Here is a 19,928-nt window from a genome sequence, read left to right on the forward strand (position 1 = left end):
TGACTTTGCCGAGTCGAGCTCCACGACCGAGTGTCCCACACTCAAGATGCGCGCAGACGCTGGCGACGTGCGGCACGAGGTAAACAAACGCACGTGGGGGCGGGTCGCGCGCGTGTGGGCGTGTCCAAAAATGCTAATGAGGACGAGGGGCGTGCGCTCAGGATGCTAATTAGACGGGTGGGCGTATCCACCACGCCCACCCACAAGAACACGCTCGGGGCGCGTCCTAATACATTTAAATGATATGTTAATTTACGCGGGCGGGGCAGCGGCCGCAGCGAATAGGGTGTGGGCGTGGCGCTGCATGCTAATGAGGCCGGTGGGTGTGGCCGAGGGAGGGTAGCCGGTCAAGTGCCCCGCGAAGTGACCGCTCGCGAACGAGAAGAAGAAGACTCGGTGTGCGGTGCTGCCGCCACAGGCTGGCAGGCAATGCGTGAGCCGTAGGGGCTTGCAGCGCTGTCGGCGAAGCGTTGCGACCGGACGGGGGGTCATGTCCCCTGTGCAATACCAGCTGACGATGGCCGCTCAGCAAAGTCAGCAGCAGCAGCCGGAGCTTGACAGTTCTTCACCCCCTCCGCTTGCCATGCCGGTCCGTCCGGAGCAGCAGCAGCAACAGCAGCAGCAGCAGCAACTTCTGCAGCAGCAACTTCAACAGCAGCAGCTTCAGCAACTCCAGCAGTTCCAGCAGCAGCAGCATAACCACGTGTACGGCGAGCGATGTTGCGATTCCCCTGCGAGCCCCCCCGAGAGCGAGGCGGCCGAGGGCGCTTGCAGCCCCGAGCCCGACTCAGACCCGGCCATCCTCGACCCCGACGCGGCCGAGGAACGATTTCGCGTGGATCGAAAGAAACTGGAGGCCATGCTGCAAGGTGGGCAAGGGTTTGCAAGGGTTTGAATGGTTGTAGTCCGGCGGGTTGTGATGGGTATGGTGGGTTTGTATGGTGGACAGGCAGTGTGTGGTTAGGGTTAGCGGGCACAAAGTGGCAGAGGTTGGCACCGTGGGTTTGATTGACACCATTGTGTGTCAATCAACATCGGAGCGTTTGATGGACATTGTGGGCATCCTTGGAAAGGTGAGAAATATTGGCTTAAAGTTGGGCAAAGTTGGCTAGGTGGATTTGATTCACAAGGTTGGTAAGAATTGGCTGATTTGGACAGAGTGAGCTCGATGCACAATGATGACTGCATGTGTAATTCGGCACATGGTCTAGTGTGTGCGTCTTGTTTTAAGTTGCCAAGCAAGCTCTATGATACGCACTGCAATGTGTGTGTGTGTTTGCCGGTGTGTAGGTGCCGCTGTTAGTGTTTGTTGATGAGTGCGTCACTGTTGTGTGTCTGGAGGTGCCAACCTTTAAGCGTGAGTGTGCGTGCGGTTGCGCAATCGGGAACAGCTGATCGTAAGTTCAAACTCATGGTATGGCAAAGACGAACTTCACGGACGTAAGTCGTGGGCTTCAGTTGACCTGCAAGTACGCGTGCCTTACACGAATGCACGGGGAGATCTCGCGGTTGTCATTGGTTGTTGCAGACGATCCAGAGGGAGCCGGTCCTTTCTCCCGGCGAAGTAGTTGAAACAAATTAGAAAGTGTATTAAATACCCCCCCCCTCCCGCCGCCGCCGGCTTCTGTATCCACATAGGGGGCCATCCATCGAGGAGGAACGCAACAATCTGTCAAAACTTGACCTCTTCCCTGTAGACACGCTGACTTTTTACCCGCACCCCCGAATCCTATAGAACGCAGAAACAATCAAGGATTACTAATATTAACGTGTCTAAGCAAACAGATAGTCCACCGCCGGACTATCTAACTCATTTGAAGGCCAATGTAGACAAATTATTATCGAGGCTTCACCCCCCTCCCCGTTTCCTATGCGCACATTGTCAATAGACCCCCCCCATACACAAGCGAACACATTTGGGTTAACCCCCCCTCCCCCTTCCATGCGTACGCACTAAATGTATGGCCCCTAGCAGTACAAATGGGTACATCACAGTTAATCGATCAGTAGGTATGGATGAAGTGTTGGGGTTACTCCCACCTCGTTTCAAGACGTCTTGGAAAGGAGGTGGGAGTAATTTTCAATTGGAGGGCCTTTGTAGAACTGCCTCCAGTGGGACGCCTTTCCACCAGCAAGTTGCGTAAAAAGCAAGCTATTTCAGGGGCTGCACCTTTACCTGGCCATTTAACACACCGTCAGCAGCGTGTGTGACTGCGTGTGTGCGTCAACGTATTTGAATAGCAACAATAGTCAACGCCACACAGGGTCTGGTTGTCCTGTGTTGGTTACTTCACAAACTGGAAGAGATCGTAGAGATGTAAGATATACGGATGGCGTTAGAACTTGCAGATTATAATCAAAGCTGGTTTCTAACGCGTTGGCATGCGTATTAAGGTTAGGGAATTGGAATTTTAAAAATATACAATTGACGATGTTTTACCAATTCACGATCACCGCCGGTTTGTTTATGTAATGCGGTATATATTTAAGAGCTTAGCACTGATTCATTGTACTGTACCTCGACGACACCCAACTTACTTAGGGCGTATGTGTATTCCGCATTCTTTAAATGCTACAGCAGAGATAATTCACCGAAACGTGTCATTACATACAGTGGTGCTATTATTGTTAGAGAGTGGATGGAGCGGTGGCGCAGTGATTAGCGCGCGCGCCGAACTCTAAAATCGACCACCTGAGTTTGGATCATGATTCACGGCTAGCATCAGTGGCGAGTAATATCCGAACCGGTTCTAGAATTCTTGACTTCACCAACCCCGCACTGACCAGCGTGGAGAAGTTTGCTCAAACAACTCCCACGAGCAACTCGGCGTTGGGGAAACTTTTATCCAGCAGTGGATTGACAAATGTCTTGAGTATTATTAGTGCCGTATAGATATACTCTACATCAACGTTATGTTGTTGTAGCCTAACTTTCTTGAGTTATTAGCATGTGTATGAGTAATTTTGTCACTCGAGTTTTTGTTCATAAACACTTGCAAAAAAGTTTACTTTAACTTCATGTGCAGACTTTTGTCAATCTAATGTTGGATAAAGGCCTCCTGTAATCTTTATCGATCCAATTGTATTATTTAATGGATACACTCTATAAAACTGACACATGTAATTTCATTTTATGTCCAATTTGTGTATTCTTCACGTATATGTAGTTTTTAATAGTGTAATAACTGGTCCATTTAAATAATCGCAAACAACAGTTATTTAAGTAAAATGGGGTCAAGCGCTCGCCGAAATTAGATCTCATTATATATCGTCTCACTTTAGACACCTACACGAATACACACTCATACAAAGACAAAGATCCCTTGTATAGCCATCACAGACTGTTGGAGCAAATGATGGTAACGAGCACCTATGAAGGCCAGCACGGTACGCATGGGGGTGGGTGGCGAGCACCACTCCCGACCGCCTTTGTCTCCCCAGTGGCCATGTTTACACACCGTAGCGGGTACTTATTTGAGACTGAGTCGACCTAGGGGAGGTCCAAGACCAGTTAAGATATTTGTCACCGATGTTGACCGTGAGCGGGAATCAAACTCGGGTCGCCGGGTTTCTTAGCGCAGCGCGCTAACTGCGACACTACCAATCCTCACACACTCATACACACCAGTACATACATGCACACCAATTCACACACTCATACACACCAATTAACACCAATAAATATTTCTATAAGTACCGAATACACACTCCCACTTGTACGCACCAAAAATACACTTGCACACTCATCCACATTTTTAATAAATGGTGTCTGTTTCTTCGTAAAATACGTTAAATTACTAAACACTACGATGACTACATAATACCATATACACTCGAATATAAAAGCTACATGAACATGATCCGACTATTTCATTTAATTCATATAAAAATTGCTGAAAAATTACATGAAATTTTTTAGTTTTCTCATAATAAGTTTGTGACTATAATCACAAACCAACATGATATGGGGAAGCAGGGATTGGTATTGACAAAGGGCTTAAACAGACACTTTACAGATAGCAATATTGTTTTGGCTCCGTAGCTTCTTTTGTAAAGCATTAATAAAATGCTGAGCTTCACACCCCCTTTTTCAATCTCGTGGAACAAAGCTTCCCAGGGATAAGAGTGCCAATCACTCCTAACTTGACACATGAAGCCTCCACTCCAGAAGCAGCCAACCACTGCACTCCGCTGGCATGCATTACTGGTGGTCAGTCGGTCGGTGAGTCAGTGAGTGTAAGGTTTTGTGTTTTGAAGTTTAGAAGGCAATTCAGCCCATTGGTTAAGGTGAAGATAAAAATGCGGTCAGCAGGGTATTGTTGCAATGTACCATTGAATGGTAAAAGCGTTCATTCGTTTAATGCATTTGCCTCAGTTTTTTTTTTAATATAGCCAACTGTCATTCTTGTCAAAAGTCTCCCACTAATTCACTTAAGGGAATTGAAAAATAACATACTTCTAGAAAAGTGAATGTAGTATATTATTATTACTTTACAGGGTTAACATGAAACAAGCTCGAGACGCAGTCTCTTGATGATTGGATTGGTTTCGACCCCACAAAAGCAACATGTTCGCGCAAACACGAGACGTGCATAAAAATGGACGCAAACATTAAGCCGAAACCCACGCAGACACACGAACAAAGACATACGCTCGTTGTGCTGATGCTCAGAATGTGGTTAATAATAATTTTAAATATACATTTTTGTCAGTATCTTATTGCCAAAGTTGCTCTAAAACTAAACAGTTCTAGACAAAGGTAAGCTGTGGGGTAAATTTGGTAGTGATTGGTCTAGGTTTTTGGATGTTGTAGTTTTCATTAGAACGTGGGACGTGTCCTGGGTCGGTGTGTGGACAGACGTATGGACAGACACATTTTCTGGACATAGTAATAGGGAACATTTTGGTTTACTTAAAAATTCGGGGATTGCAATGGCAGTATCAAAGAAGGGCCATTGCACAAATATAATTTCACATTTCTTCATTGTTTATTTATATTCATTGGAGGCGAGCTATGAACCTATAGTCTGAGTACAGAATTACTTACAAAATTTTAGAAATTGTGCAAGCTAAGACTTGTGCGAATTCCAAGTCCCTTAGGGACTTACGTGAAAGATGTCACGTAAGTTCCGAGAGAACTTAGTTGTGATCCAGACCACCCTTAAGTCCACCATGACTCATGTCCACACGTGTGCTCTCACTAACAAAGACAAAGATCACCCGTATAGACTTTAACACACTGTAGGAGTAAGTGCTGTTCGTGAGCACCAATGAAAGCCGGCACGGTACACGAAATGAGTGGCCAAGATCTCGCCCGGCCGCCTTTGTCTCCAGAGTGACGTTATACACTGTGCCAGGTACTCATTTAAGGCTGAGGCGACCTAGGGGAGGCCTAGGTCCAGTTCAGATAATCGTCACTGGTGTTGGCCGTGAGCGGGAATCGAACTTGGGTCGGTGGGGAAGTAGTGCAGCGTACCACTACGCTACTGTTCCCAAAAACAAGACACACAAGCACACAGCCACATAATCTCACAAACACACACACATCCAAACATAGAAACAAATGTGCACAATCACGTACAATTTCTCTCCCTATACAGACATGCACCGTCATAAATAGACAAAGATCCTTCACATAGCTTTTGAACAGACTGTTAGTAAGCACTTAATAAGGCCGTCATCGCACATGGTAGATACATAGATACACACAGACATAATAGTAGACACAATTTATAACGCATGCATATTTCACAAATCAGACACACTGTTCGATTGATAACTCAGAGGCACTGAGCCAGAGCTCAAAGTCCCTCATATGCCAGCCTGGACAGGTGAGAGTGTGAACAGGTTAGAGCCTGGACAGGTAAGAGACTTGAGCTGCTGCTTGAAAGTGGATGGTACTTTGATGCTACGCATGTGCAGTGGGAGTAAGTTCCAGATGGCTGGTGCAGCTACGGCGAAACGCTGGTCCATGAAACAGTTCCTCGCAACCACTGCGGATTTTACACGCATTTTCTGTGCTGTGACCCCTGGGTGATCTGAGAATCCCAGCCATGACTAGCATCAGCAGCAAGTGATATCTGAAACAGTCCTGCCTGCCACCATACACTAAACCAGCATGATTAATCCTCTTGACCCGACACAGAGTGGGGAGGCCTTGATCCCACAGTTGATTGACAAATGGCAGTAGATAATCAATTAATTTTATTTGCCTTTGGAACAAGTGACATAGACACATCTTGCATGATCTATGATCGTCATGAAATACTCTACAGTACAATAAAAATAGTTGCACAGCAAAATTGAGTTTTGCAAATACAACAGGGTGTAGTACAACGATTTAAGATAAAACTCAATTCATACGATATGATATGAAACAAGTGTCTCTCCGAAACGTCAATGGACACACTTTTTCTTTCCACTGAGAAGGAAGCTTCAAGTTTAGACGTCAAGCTTCTAAAATAATCATCGTCTAAGACACACAGCCAGGCGTTCTGTTTCAGTGCCCCAGAAATTGTGTGTAAGAATGAGCATGGTTATAGATGGCCTAAAACAATCACTCAGCACTCTGAAACCATCTATAGAAACCTGAATTTTGCTTTGTTGGATTAAGGCAGGTCATGTAATGTGCAAATGAACCGATGTCACACTTGTAAAAAAAAACAACTGCAGTGTTTTGTGTCACTATCACATTTTTTTTTATGTCAGGTCGGTGTTTGAGATCCTTTTCTCAAAAAAATGAATAATTAAAATGTATGACACTTTTTTGTCTGCCACAAAATATTGCAAAATGTATTTTAGTTTTTTGTAAATGTATCCTCATGGCATAGTGGAGCGGTGGCCTGGTGGATTCGTGAACCGTACTATGAATCCATTTGCCTGAGTTTGATTCCTGGCCATGACTAACATCAGTGGCGAGTGATAGTTGAACTGGTCATGGGCCACCCCACATTCACCATCTCGCACTAACTAGCTCAGTAAAGTATCTTCAAAACAATCCCCTGAGACTCGCCTAACATGGACAGGCCTTTATCCAGCAGTTGATTGATAAAGGGGCTGGGAAGTATCCTAACGTGAGCGAAACATTTGAAATATTTTTTTCAGTTTGAGGAGCACGAGACTTTCCAGTCATCTGTAATGAACCAGCTCTCAGCAGGGGGCCAACCTTGAGGCTCTCAAGTGGAAAGTGAAAAACAAATTTTCACTGTATTCGTGTGGCCCTTTCGAGTGTGTAAGGGAGAAAGCAAACACTTGGTTCACTACCCGCTCAGATGCATGCACACAAACACATAGGCACGTACAAAAAAAACGAAGACAAAGATCCCCTAGTATAGCCATAGCAGACTGTTGGGGCAAGTGTTGTTAGCGAGGACCAAAGAAGGCCGGCATGATACACGAGGGGGTGGGTGGCCAGCACCGCGCCCGGCCGCGTTTGTCTCCCTCGTGGCGATGTTTACACACAGGTCCTCATTTGAGGCTGAGTTAACCGAGGGGAGGCCCAGGACCCGTTCAGATAATCGTCACCGGTGTGGGCCATGAGCGGGAATCGAACCCTGGTCGCCAGGTTCACAGCACAGCACGCTAATCGCTCCACTACCACTCCCCACATACATTCACATGACACGAAGCATCCACCACCAACACCTAAAAGGGAGTACAAGTATGTGTACATGACGGCACATGCGGGTGTACTGGGTTTGTAATTGTGCATTGGTGTGAATGTGTGTACACGTGCATGTGAACATGCTGCTGAATCGCGTACAGTAGGCATAGGCGTTGGGGTTGTTCTCAATTTTTGTATGAATTAAAAAAAAATCTGACAATCGGGCCTAGATACGAAATTTTGGATGATCTGAATATTTGTTTTGTTTTGGATTGATCTGTAAATGTGATGTCACATTTACAGATCAATCACCTTTGTGCTTTTCCCTTTAAAAGTGCTGTCACGTGACCTTACTTTCGCCTAAATTCTTAAAATATGAAAAAAATTAGATGAAAATTAGTGTTATGCTGATGTTCCTAAATAAACTAACTCAACTGATTACAGTTTCAAATTATGTAACAAATTCAATGTAGTGCAGAAATTAGGAAATACAAAATAAAGTATGAAATTGGGTATAAACATTTGAAAATCTGATATCTGCAAAAAAAAAGAAATCTGAATAGCATCCCTAACAGGAGTGAGTGTACGTGTGGACATACACCCACAAGCACGGGTGTTCCTTTGTGTTGACGGCAGCAGTCACGACCGACGATGACCTTTCAGTCGCTCCTGCCCATTAGGTGTGATCACGTGGTGCACATGTCACCATGGCAGCCAGCAGATATTTATCATCATTTCTCCGAGACGAGAGGACAATTGCACCGCTGCATCTAAGTTAAATGTACAGCGTCGTATTCAGTTACAGAGAATTGACAACATTAGGCGCAGCCAATTAGAAACTATGGGAAATTGATCAAATTTACCACTTTACATATTACGTGAAGATATATATTCAACGTATCTCTGCAAAATATGAATGACTTTCGAAATTTGCTGATATATTTATGTCCGTGATTTCCATTACAGACATGCACCAGTGACCCTTAGCTCAGCAGCTGTCAGAAATGGGGGGTCAATTAAAGTTGCACAAAATGGCATGTATGTGGTAAAAAAAAAACTGTGACCTTTGGATCTTCTTCTTCTTTTCTATCACCAAATCCATTGATTCACTTCGGCTCCACAGTTTTTCAAATTCCCATTCGAAAAGAGCAATGTCACATCTTATTAAATTCAAGTTAATGTCTCAGTTTTTTTTCTTGGCAAAAAGGTTTCAGAAATAAAGCCATCCATTTTAATTAGCGTAATTTAGGTTATTATAATAATTTCACTTTTTAATATATAAAAATACATACTAAAACAATGTATTTCTAAATTACACTAAAAAAAAACAACTGTATTAAGCACACAAATATGCAGATCAAGGTCTCCATACACCGCGTCTGCCAAGGAGGTTGTTTGACCATACGATGCTGATCAGTGCAGGCTGGTGAAGGGCAGAGGCCTCAGGAGCGGTTCAGGTATCACTTGCCACTGATGGTAGCCATGGCTGGGAATTTTACTCAAGTGGAACTCCTATAAAGGAGATTAAAAACACGAGTCAGTTCTCTTCACTTTAGGGAGTTATCAGGCCTCGTAAGCGGCAATCGGGCACCAGGGGGCCACCATGAACACCTGTGTCAAAACCACACGGCTCCATCCACGATGTTACCCAGCAAGTTTTTACCACAACACTGAGCCGTGCGATGTCTCAACCAGTGGAGTAGCTATCAAGTTTGCAAGTGGTGCAATTGCACCAAGGCCCATGGGCTGGAAGGGCCCAGGTGTTGAGATAGAAATATAACTTAGACAGGGGCTGATTTAAATCATTGCACCAGGGCCCATGCTAACCACGCTCCACCAATAGTCTTTATCCTAGCACGATTATACCTCTTGATTTGAAGCTTTCGTGAATGCAGGAATCCATACTCTTTGGTTCTTTCGGGAAAGTCACGTAGGTAGAAAAAAAATAAAACAAAAAAATATATATGACGACGTTTCGATCGCAACACAAGCGGTCGTCCCCAGGCGGAAAAAAATTATCCAGCAGTTCCACGGCTGGATTATTTTTTCCGCCTGCCATCGAAACGTCGCGATATATGATTTTTTTTTTTCTTTTCTTTTTCTACCTACATGACTTTACCGAAAGAACCAAAGAGTACGATTATACCTGTTCCTGCCGCCAGCTTCTGCCCTAAGCATTTCCCCCCACCTCTACATTAGCAATTTCCATGAGTAATCACGATTTAAGCTCATGATTTGATTTAAGATTCAGTCCTTTTTTGGCTTGTTGGGACTGTCTTGTGGGTATCGCCTTTCCCTTACCAGCATAACAGTGCATTAACATATACAGTATTGCAATATAATTTGTGTACATTTGTAAATTATTGATTCTTATGTGGACGGTTTTATGTGCATATCTTAAGCGGGAAAATCATTTTAAAGGAACAAATCATGTTAAGCATGCATACATGCCACAGTCTTATCTCAGATCTATCTGATATCTCTTGATTTTTGCTTACATGTTCATTTTTAAGTAGAAGTAAAGTAGCAAAGATGAATGACAAAGCGCTATTGTCTGTCGGCTGAAATTGACAAGATGGTTTCGCGAAGTGTGCGGTTGTGTTTCCAACAGTAACTTAAACCCCGAAGTTGTGACATAACCTGTATAACATGACCTGAGAGGACATCCATCTTCATAGACTGTCTCTGACTTTCCTTCAAGGGTTCAAAATCATGGGACACTAAGTAAAGGCCGATTGTGCACCATCAATAGACAAGAGGGCTCAGGTTTTAAAAACCGCAGAACATGGTCAACTTACGATTGTTGCTATGAAGATCAAACTTTTGTTTACCAAATAAATGTAACTTTTTTTTTGTTCACACCGTACTGGAAAAAAACAAACACTTTATTGGCTATCGGCGGACACGTCCGCATTTACATTTTCATTGGAAAAGCATCCGTGAAGGAATAGTGAAATAAAATATAACAGTTGTGGGATATAAAGAAGCCAACAACAACAAAAATAACGTATTCAGTAACCCATTAACCCAAAAAGGCGCCTCTTGCCTGGCTATGAGGACAGTTGCCATGGCACTCTCTGAGCCCCCACACAGCATGGAATTTCTGCACGACCCCCCTACTCCGCTCCACAATGTGCAGAGCACAACACGCAAACCGCCCGGCGCTACCAAAATTAGCAAGCTGAAGAACACGGCTCGCCACCGCTGTTCTCACGAGCGGGCGACCCTGCCAAAGCGTCGCCCGCGTGTCGGCTGGGCCACCCACCCCCTCGTGCGCCGGGCCGGGTCTCTTCATAGGGTGCTCGATAACAGCAAAAGTCTGTTAAGGCTGGAACGGGGGATCCTTGTTTTTGTCATCCTCAGCGGGGCAAGGTTGGCTTTCCTGAGGCTCCTGTCAAAGAGCCAGTCCTGGCAGTCACGTTAATAATTGTCACTAATTTCATGGCAGCTTGGCATGTTTATATGTCTTCCGCCACCCATATATTTAATAGGATTTCAGCAGATATTGCTTTTATGTGTTTGGAGTTGCTGTGTCAGGCGGATGAAAGGCGTCTGGCCGAGACAGCATCACCAAACAATGTTTAATTCTGTTCGTGTTAAATATTTGAAAGGTCAGTAATATAATAAGAACGACAGCTATAGCGGCTCTGTGACTTTTGTCACGCTTGCTCTGCACACGTTATAACTATTCCGTACACTTATATGAATACATGGAAAAGTCCCACGGTCAGTGGTAGCACATTTCCTATAATAAAAAAATGGGGCCCTGGTTGTAAGAATTTACTGCTATTATTGTTTATTTTCAAGCGATCAAGAATATGATCCAGCTCATGAACACTGCTCACAAATCTGACCTCTGTTTAGGCCTCGCCAACCTGTTGCCTTCCAACCGTAAAAAAACAAAACACAGGGCACTTCATACAGGGCTCGCTTTCTTACTTTTTTTTCTGAGGTAAGAATTTTTACGTGACCACTGAGGCAGGACCCAGACTGAGTCACAGGCAATAGAAACACGTCGTGTGTGACGGTGACCTTGGAATGAAAACAGCGCGACCGCTGCCTACTTTCTTAATTATCTCCAGCGAACGTTACATCATCAAAGTGTCATTTCAGTCGACCGTTGCATCAATTCGCTCTTTGGTGCGACCGATGAAATGTTTTTTGCTCGTAAGCTTTTTGTTGGTACTTATCGTCTATGCTGTATGCTAATGAAGAGACTCTTAGCCAAGTGAAATGAGTCACCACCAGTCATCATTACACCCAGGGAAGCTACTGAAGGAAGACCAGGCAGGGTCAATGGTATGAAACAAAAGAATCAGACAAGAACAGGTTGGGGTGCGTTTTGGGAAACTTAACGTAATAATCAAAAGCAACATACCAATGTGTCTGAAGAAAAGAGTAATATATGTAATTTTGCACTCTAAAGGAGCGGTGGTTCAATGGTTAGCACAATATGCTATAAACCCAGAAATCTGCGTTTAGTTCCTTGGTTAATAACCTTTGCAAGTGATATCTAAACATGTCTTTCCCACCACTCGTGGTCACTTTCACCAACCCACACTGGCCGGCATGGTAAAGCATGGTATAAAAAAACAACCCTATGGTATTAGAAGGCCTTCATTCAGCGGTGTATTGATAATTGCTTGTGAATTTTACGTCATTTTTATATACAATTCAAAAACTCCATCTCTGTGAATCGCTAAACATGCACTTGAAGCGAGTTAAGGCAAAAAATCATAACCACTTTCCTGTACTGTAGCAAGCAGCCTGTGTTTGTGTTCACAAGATAAGGTAACATTTCGACTCTTAGTCATCCTTATCATCATAAGCCATGGTCTATTCATTGCCGGATCGAGTCCTCCCCCAAGGCGTCGCCATCATCATGGTCTTGCAATGCAATTATTCATCTGGCTCAAAGCACACGGGCTGATTTCATCACTCCGTCTCCACGGTGTATGTAATCTCAAGGCTCGTTTCCGACCTTTGGCTGTAACTCCATCATTCATCTCGACCACCGGCCAGTGACATGTCCTATCCGCACCCACATACTTTTTATTTTATAATTAAAAAATTACGTTTATTAATTGCACATGTACCCTAATCCATGTGTTTCTCTGTTTGTCTCTCGATGTAATTCCAAGCAAGCACCCTCCCCGTACTTATTTGCGTACTTTTCAACATTTGTTCCACAATTAGCATCCCCAGAAAACGTGAATTAAGCAATGGCCCGCTCAAGGTAGTTTTGCAGTAGAGCATTCTTCACAATCTACTACAGCATGTTTTACAATCCAATAAAGCAAAACCGAATGTAAATTTTGTTGAAAACCACAATGCCATTGAGGCCATAAACAATTCTCATAACCTGAATCGTGTGCCCTGGACTTTACGCGAAGGCAGAGTGAAACCAAGCTGATGAGTTTGTCAAGGAGCATAAACCATCACGCGAACTCCGCTCATCCTCGCAGCGGCTTTTGGATAGCCATCGAACAAAAACGGTCACTGTATTGTGCGCTTTCAGATGCGCTTCTGCAGCCCTCTGGAACACTCTTACTTCCGACATTAGTAAGCCGCTGTAGTTACGCATTTTAAAATCTAGACTGAAAACTATTTTCCTGAGAACTGTTTTTTGTCTTTCATTTGTTGTCCTTCCCCCGCACCTCTGATTAGCACACGGTTGGCTACGTACGATGCGAAAGAAGTTCAACATACATACATACGTACATACATGAGAATACAGCGATTCGCCAGCCTTCTTGAGGGATACACCGCTGCGATATCTTCACACAAAGGATGATGATCCCGCAATAGGGTGTGGGTGTGTAACGTGAGGCTATTGTTGCATGAAACAATCCTCATGACTTCTTCATAGCTTCGTGGACACGTTGGAAAACCGCTGAAGAGGGCGGACGCGGTGTAGTAGTTGTCGTGTGAGTTTTAAGACCGAGTCGCATGGCACCGATGCACTCGGACAAAACCCTAGGAGTGGAACCAGCATAGTGTGGTGGAAATTGGCATTAAGTATGTACGTATGTTGAACTTCTTTTGCACCGTATGTAGCCAACCGTGCTCATCGGAGGTGCGGAAATAGGTGTCTGTAGGCATGGAAAGTAACTCCGGGCAGTGCTGTTGTAACTCCCGGGTCTGCCCGTAGCATCGAGGGGTGGCACGGTGCTGGTAAGCGTTCAAATTGCACAGAATTCCTCTCAGGTTTTTATATCTTGTCAAACCTTGGGGTAAGGAATTCACAACTTTGTAATGCTTTGGCATAACAGCTGAAAAAGTAGGTTTTTATAGGTGGTTTTGTCGGCTTACAGGATATTGTGAATTTAACACGGAGTTTCTGTGTGTTTATACTTAGTGTGTATTACTTATAAGGAGTGGAGCGGCGATGCAGTGGTCCACGCACTGCACTTTGACCTCGGTGACTTGAGTTTGATTCCTAGCCAAGGCTAACACGGTGATGAAAGATATCCGAACCGGTCCTGGGCACCCACCTTACTAACCCGCACTGACTAGTGTGGTGAAGTATGATCAAACAACCCAATTACTGATACAGCATGGGGGAGCCTAAATCCAGTGTTGGATTGAAAAAGGGTTGAACATTATCACTCAGAACTGCATCACTCTGTTGTGGATTTGCATCGTAATTGCTTCAACAGCATTCATTTTTAACATCCTCTTGTGTCAATTTTTTTCTTATTGCACACTCTAGGCTGTGGTCCCATCTGATCATTCCGATTGTTGCCACGTAAACAACCTCTGAAGCACCGACAACAGCAGTAACCTTGGTGGCAAGGAGGCTCACAGTTTGGTGACGAGGCCTGTGATCAGAAAGTGAGAAAAACCCGGCGTGTTTCGGTAGTCACAGTTACAGCCCTTAAGCTCGCCAGGGTTCATGGAAAGAGTCTGGATGAAGGAGAAGAAAGAGGAGCAGTGGCCGGTGTGTTTTTATTCCACACAAAATGCTATCACAACACCAGGCTTGCCCTGTGTAAACTAGCCCCCCTGCCGCCCGTCAATTTATCTCAAAAGATAACTTGCGAGGGGATTTTCTCGTCGTCCCGCTGGCATATTTATTTTGCACACGTCTTGTGTAAAACGAAGAAAGATAAATATCACGCCGAAACTAATACCTTCTAAAACTAAACACGTTGGACGAATGGGACGGAGCTTACTGTTTCTAATTTAAAGATTTAAAGGTGCAAAGTCACGTTAAACGAAGCAATAATGCCAACATCTTGCGTGACCTGCCCTCCCCTTTATTTGTTTTCGGCAATAACAACACAACGTACACAGGAAAAAACAGAACCAAGGCGACCGCGATAAACACGTGAATCTATAGGTGCTCCTAGCCATACGCTATACGAGGATGAGAATAGAAAAACAGGAGGAAAGAAAAAGTAGGAAGAGGACGAGAGAGGGAAGAGAATAGAAAAGAAAAGTGACTGGCTGTAAATACACACGGGGTGAATGGATCAAATCCGCAACAATTTAACAAAAGGAGACCAACTCTTCATCTCGACCAATAGCGAACCCTGTGACAACCTGACCCCGTGATGCAGGACAAAACAGCATGCGCTGTACGGCGAACTGGACACAGGTTCTCCTGACGCTGTCTAAATCCCTATGTCCACGGGTTTATTTATTTAGCAGTTGCAAACATATGATCGGGCGATGCGGGCCCGGCATTCCCCTGCCTTTGGAAAGATCACAAACTGTGGCTCTTTGGACTTGAACCCCGATGCTTTGCCCTCTTGGTGACCAGCATTAGCTCATTTAGGCTCGTGTCACAACAGAAGATAAACGCTTTCAGTATGAAAATGTTATACGTTTTTAATATTAAAGGTGCAGCCACCATCCTGTCTCTCCCACCATCATTGTAACCGGCAAACAGGCCATGTTTGAAAGCATTCGGGGCTTATTGATATTAAGTTGTGTTGTGTTCTGCTCCCCCTTTGGTATGACACGGCTGGTTGAGATGACTGGGCAACTTCACTAAGCGGGGACACGAGTGGGTCATGTGACGCACACTTTATTCAGAAGTTCTCTTCTGGGAAGCATTTGCATCCCTGAAACAGCATTTGTGTCTCTGCAAAGAAAATTGCAGACAACATTGGCAGCAGAAGAGGTGTGTCTTAGTACAGAGTGAAGGTTGACGTTGGGGAAAGGTAGGCTTGATAGATGGCCTTGGTTCCATGAGCATAGTGTGAAATGAAAGCAGGTAGGTGGGAGCGAATTGATGGGGCGGTGGGGGGGGGGTCTCGAAGATGGTGAACAATTTAAAATCTTAGGGAAAAATGAGATGAACAATGCCCTATTTCCCCAGATGATCGTTAGTGTCCACTTGACAATATTGCAGGGCAGCATTGGTTTCTGCACAATTCGACCGGGTCCTCTGGGTATATCACAGCCAATAACTCACACTGTCCTGTTTCTATTTAATACAGTGTACGTGGTACGTACACTGTATTTTGTCACTTAAGGTCACAGTAAATCATGAGAAGTGCATAGAAAGCTCATGCACCTACTCCAGTGAGGGTGTTATTGGGTATTCATCATCACAAGCCATGATTAATCCACTGCTGGATGAAGATCTCCCGAAGCTGCCATCACGTCCCACGATCCTGCAATGTAGCAATCCATCTATTCTCTGCACATGAGCTGATTTCATCTCTCCATCCCTGCCATGGATGTTTCTTCTCTGTGGGTGGTTGCATCTTTTTCTCTGGCTGCCACTTTGATGTTAGTCTCGATGACCGACCATAAACCCTTCAAGGGACGTGTTCTTGCCGATTACATTAGGTGAAATGTTTTAGAAATATAATAAAAGGTGATGGAAGAAATAAATGTCAGTCTTTCATTGCGCTGCGGCTTCAGATGTGACGTGTCATGCATCAGCAGTTGACTCACAAGTGAAGTGTACTATGCTGCAGTGTATATCTTAGGGTGCCACGGTAACGAGATGTTAACTATCTCGCCTAGTGTACAGGAGGTCGGGGGTTCGATCTCGACCCTGCCGCCTGTATATTTGGAGTTTGCATGTCTCTCTCCCCGTGGTCACGTGGATTTTTCTCCTGGTCTTCCGGTTTTTCCCTCCACATTTAGAAACATGTGTTCAGAGTATTTGGCTGCTATAAATTTCCACATAAGCCACTTGGTTGAGCTATCATTTGTGGCCAGGTTGCTTTTTAAAAAGAGCTATACAGCTCAGTGGGCCTTATCTGGTAAAATAAAAAAAATTGTTTAGTTTATAGTTTTGGGATGCCGTGACGGTGTAATGGTTAGCACACTGGATGTTGCCAGTTAAAATTCGATCTCCCAGCGTGGCAGTTGAAACAATGGGAAAGTTTGTAGTAAACAATGGGTGGGGTAAAGTGTTGGTACATCCACCTCTTCCAAGATATCTAGCCAGCATGGAAGGGTAGATAAAATAGTGTCTAGAGGGGCTCTTCTTAGTAGTGGCCCTTCCACCAATTACAGGGCCGTACCTTTACCTTATTTTCACAACACATATAAACATTCGAATGGTTTTTATTTTAAAAAATGCGTTTTATGATTGGGACTGTTTCTTTTTGTAGAATGATGCACAACCGTGGCATTTTTTGCCTAATCTAAGAATGCTTAAGGGGCGCTGCCATGTTCCTTATTTTAAAAATATGTTAAATGAGGATCACCCTAAATGCACAGTATATCTCTGATTTGCTCACCCTAGGCCACAGCAGCTCTGGAACATCGGCTGCGTGCGCTGTCGCCGTGGTTCCCCGGAGCAAAACCTCCCGTGACTTTTGCTCCTTTTATGCCGTGTTTGCTCTTTTTTCCCCATCAAGGTGTCCTTAATATTAACGCTTTATTGTGGCACTGCTCATAGGTGTCTCTTTGCCAGTCCTGAGCAAACCGCAGTAGTAGTAGTAGTAATAATAATGGAACAAGGGTGACCTAAACAATGGCTCAATGGGATAGGTAAATATTCGTGTGGTACGTTTCACGGGAGGTGCCGATGCCTCATTGTGTTAACTATTTTTTTTTGGGAGGATGGGGGGGAGACAGTCGTGGCGTAGTTAGGCCCACATGATGATCTCTGATGAACAAACACACACGCAGACCACCACGTCCCTAAGAGCCCCCTCTGCAGCTTATTGCCAGGCAACCGAAAACATAAAAGCTTAACACATTTTGATCGCAGAAAGCACAAAAGGGGCACAGAAGGACATCTTCCCCGCGAGCGCTATTTATCAAAAGTAAACCTGTTTTTACACCTTGGAAAAACACCAAGCACTTATGGAGCAATGTTCTGCCTTGGCAGCTAATCAGGAGGCAAAGTGCTGTACAAATAATCCACGGTAATACACTATTTCCGCACGCTCAAACGCATGTTGTTTTGTTTGCATGAATGTGATGCGTCTACATCGGAAATGGGAGAAAAAAACGAGTTGGTGAGCACATCCATTCACAAGAGGCGTGCCTTAGTCTTAACTCTGGGATACAGTAATACCCCGATTTACGTCGGGGGATGCGTTCCTGAAAGGCGCGACGACGAATATCGAAACGACGTCAATCAAAGCGATTTTTCCATGAGAGCTAAACAAAGACAACGAAGGGTACGTTGACGCTGTGTGCTAATGCGCGCATCTTCATCCGAGACGTACCCACAACGTTACTTTAAATTTCTAAAAAAAAAGTACTCAGCACTATTGTACAGAAGTAAACTTCAACACAAATTATATAGGGTACAATAAGATACGGTACACTATAAAACAAACCACCAAAATACTGCACGTAAATAATATATTGTAGAGTACAGTACATTTCTTTATGCGCGACGCAAAGTAGTTCGTGTGCGGGTTAGGTGGAGGTGGAGGCGGATACGAGAAAGGATGGATCATGCTGCCAGCGACTTAAGTGTGGGTTGAAGCGACGCAAATCAGGGAGTGGTGTTAATAAAGTTGATGACATATTTGCCAAACGACGTTAAAGGGGGAGACGTATATCGGGGTATTACTGCGTGTTTGTTGAACTTTTTTCGCACCGTACGTAGCCAACCGTGCTAACCAGAGTCGCGGAGGAAGGACAACAAACTAAACACAAAAAGCCAAATATTTCTAATGATGATTAAATTTGAATCTACAGCGCATGGTCAGACTGACTTTCATGGTTTCCATCGTTCATGGTTATTTTAGTTTTTCTACCAAGGAGACCCAAAGGGAGAAATGTTAGAAGGAAAGGTGAAAGCCATTGCCCAGCAGTGGGACGTGACAAGCTGAGAACAGCAGCAGCAGGAACCGGTAGTCCACTTCTGGATGAAGGCTTCTACACAACTTGTTGCTCATGGAGGTTGACCATACTTAACCATGCTGGCCAGTACCGGTTCAGATATTCACCACTGATGTTAGTTGTTGCCAGGATTCCAGCTTGGCTCGGAGGGGTTCATCGTGTGGTGTCACAACCCACTGCATCTCCGCTCCCCCGCTTCTAATACAAGTGAAGCCAATCCAGTGGTGAGATTATTGTGAAAAAACGGATCTCGGATTATTCTTTTTAATTCGGGAAATGGAATGAGGCCACTTGCCATGTATCTGATCACCTCTAGCTGTGTTCCGTGCGTGATTGCTCCATAAAAGCGGAAGAGGGGACAATAAAAGGAGGCAATCACCCTGTGCTTGCACTCCGCCGTGCGGTAAATCGGCTTATCAGCCAGCGCATGCGTCTAGCGACTTACTAAACACAACCATGTGCATAAACATGCGCATCTAATCAAAGAGCAAGTGCTGTTCGCGAGCATCTAATATGTTGCGACAGCACATTGGCAAGGGCACTGCACAACGAACTCGGCGACCCTGAGTTTGATTCTCAACGATGGTTAACATCAGGTGGGGAGTAATATCACAAGTTGTGCGTCTCCCCTCGGTCCACTTAGACTTAAATGAGTACCTGGTTTGGTAAACGTCAGTATTGGGGATAAAAAAGTGTGGTGCTGGCCACACTATGCCCTCTTGTGCCATTCTGGTCTTGATCGGCACTCACTAATAAACCACACGCACACAAAGATCCCCCAAATATCGATGCAGGCTGTTGAGGCAAGTGCTGTTAGTGTGCACCTATGAAGGACAGCATGGCGCAAGTTTACTGTTAATCAGGCAATCGAAACATGGTGCAAAGACCTTGGCACTCCTATCTGCATTTTACTGGCGTTTCGGCACCAAATTGTTATTGAATTTGGGAAACTGTGGATGAGCATCTGCTAAGTGTGATGTAGATGAGACAATGGTTGCCAGGGCGTAAAATTTTAGGTTTAAAACAGCATTTGGTTGAACGAGATGACAGTGTC

General features: G+C 44.6%; 1 protein-coding gene across 1 annotated transcript in view; it reads left to right on the plus strand.

The window, feature by feature from the left end:
• The first annotated feature begins 280 nt into the window (after positions 1-280).
• Positions 281-19,928, plus strand: part of BICC1 (BicC family RNA binding protein 1) — a 102,460-nt gene continuing 82,812 nt past the window's right edge. The window contains exon 1 of the mRNA XM_078859815.1: positions 281-869. Coding sequence (XP_078715941.1) covers positions 491-869 — 379 coding nt within the window. The 5' untranslated portion in view covers positions 281-490. The remainder of the gene's footprint in view (positions 870-19,928) is intronic.

This window comes from Lampetra fluviatilis, chromosome 9 (genome assembly GCF_964198595.1).
Source record: "Lampetra fluviatilis chromosome 9, kcLamFluv1.1, whole genome shotgun sequence".
NCBI lineage: Eukaryota > Metazoa > Chordata > Hyperoartia > Petromyzontiformes > Petromyzontidae > Lampetra > Lampetra fluviatilis.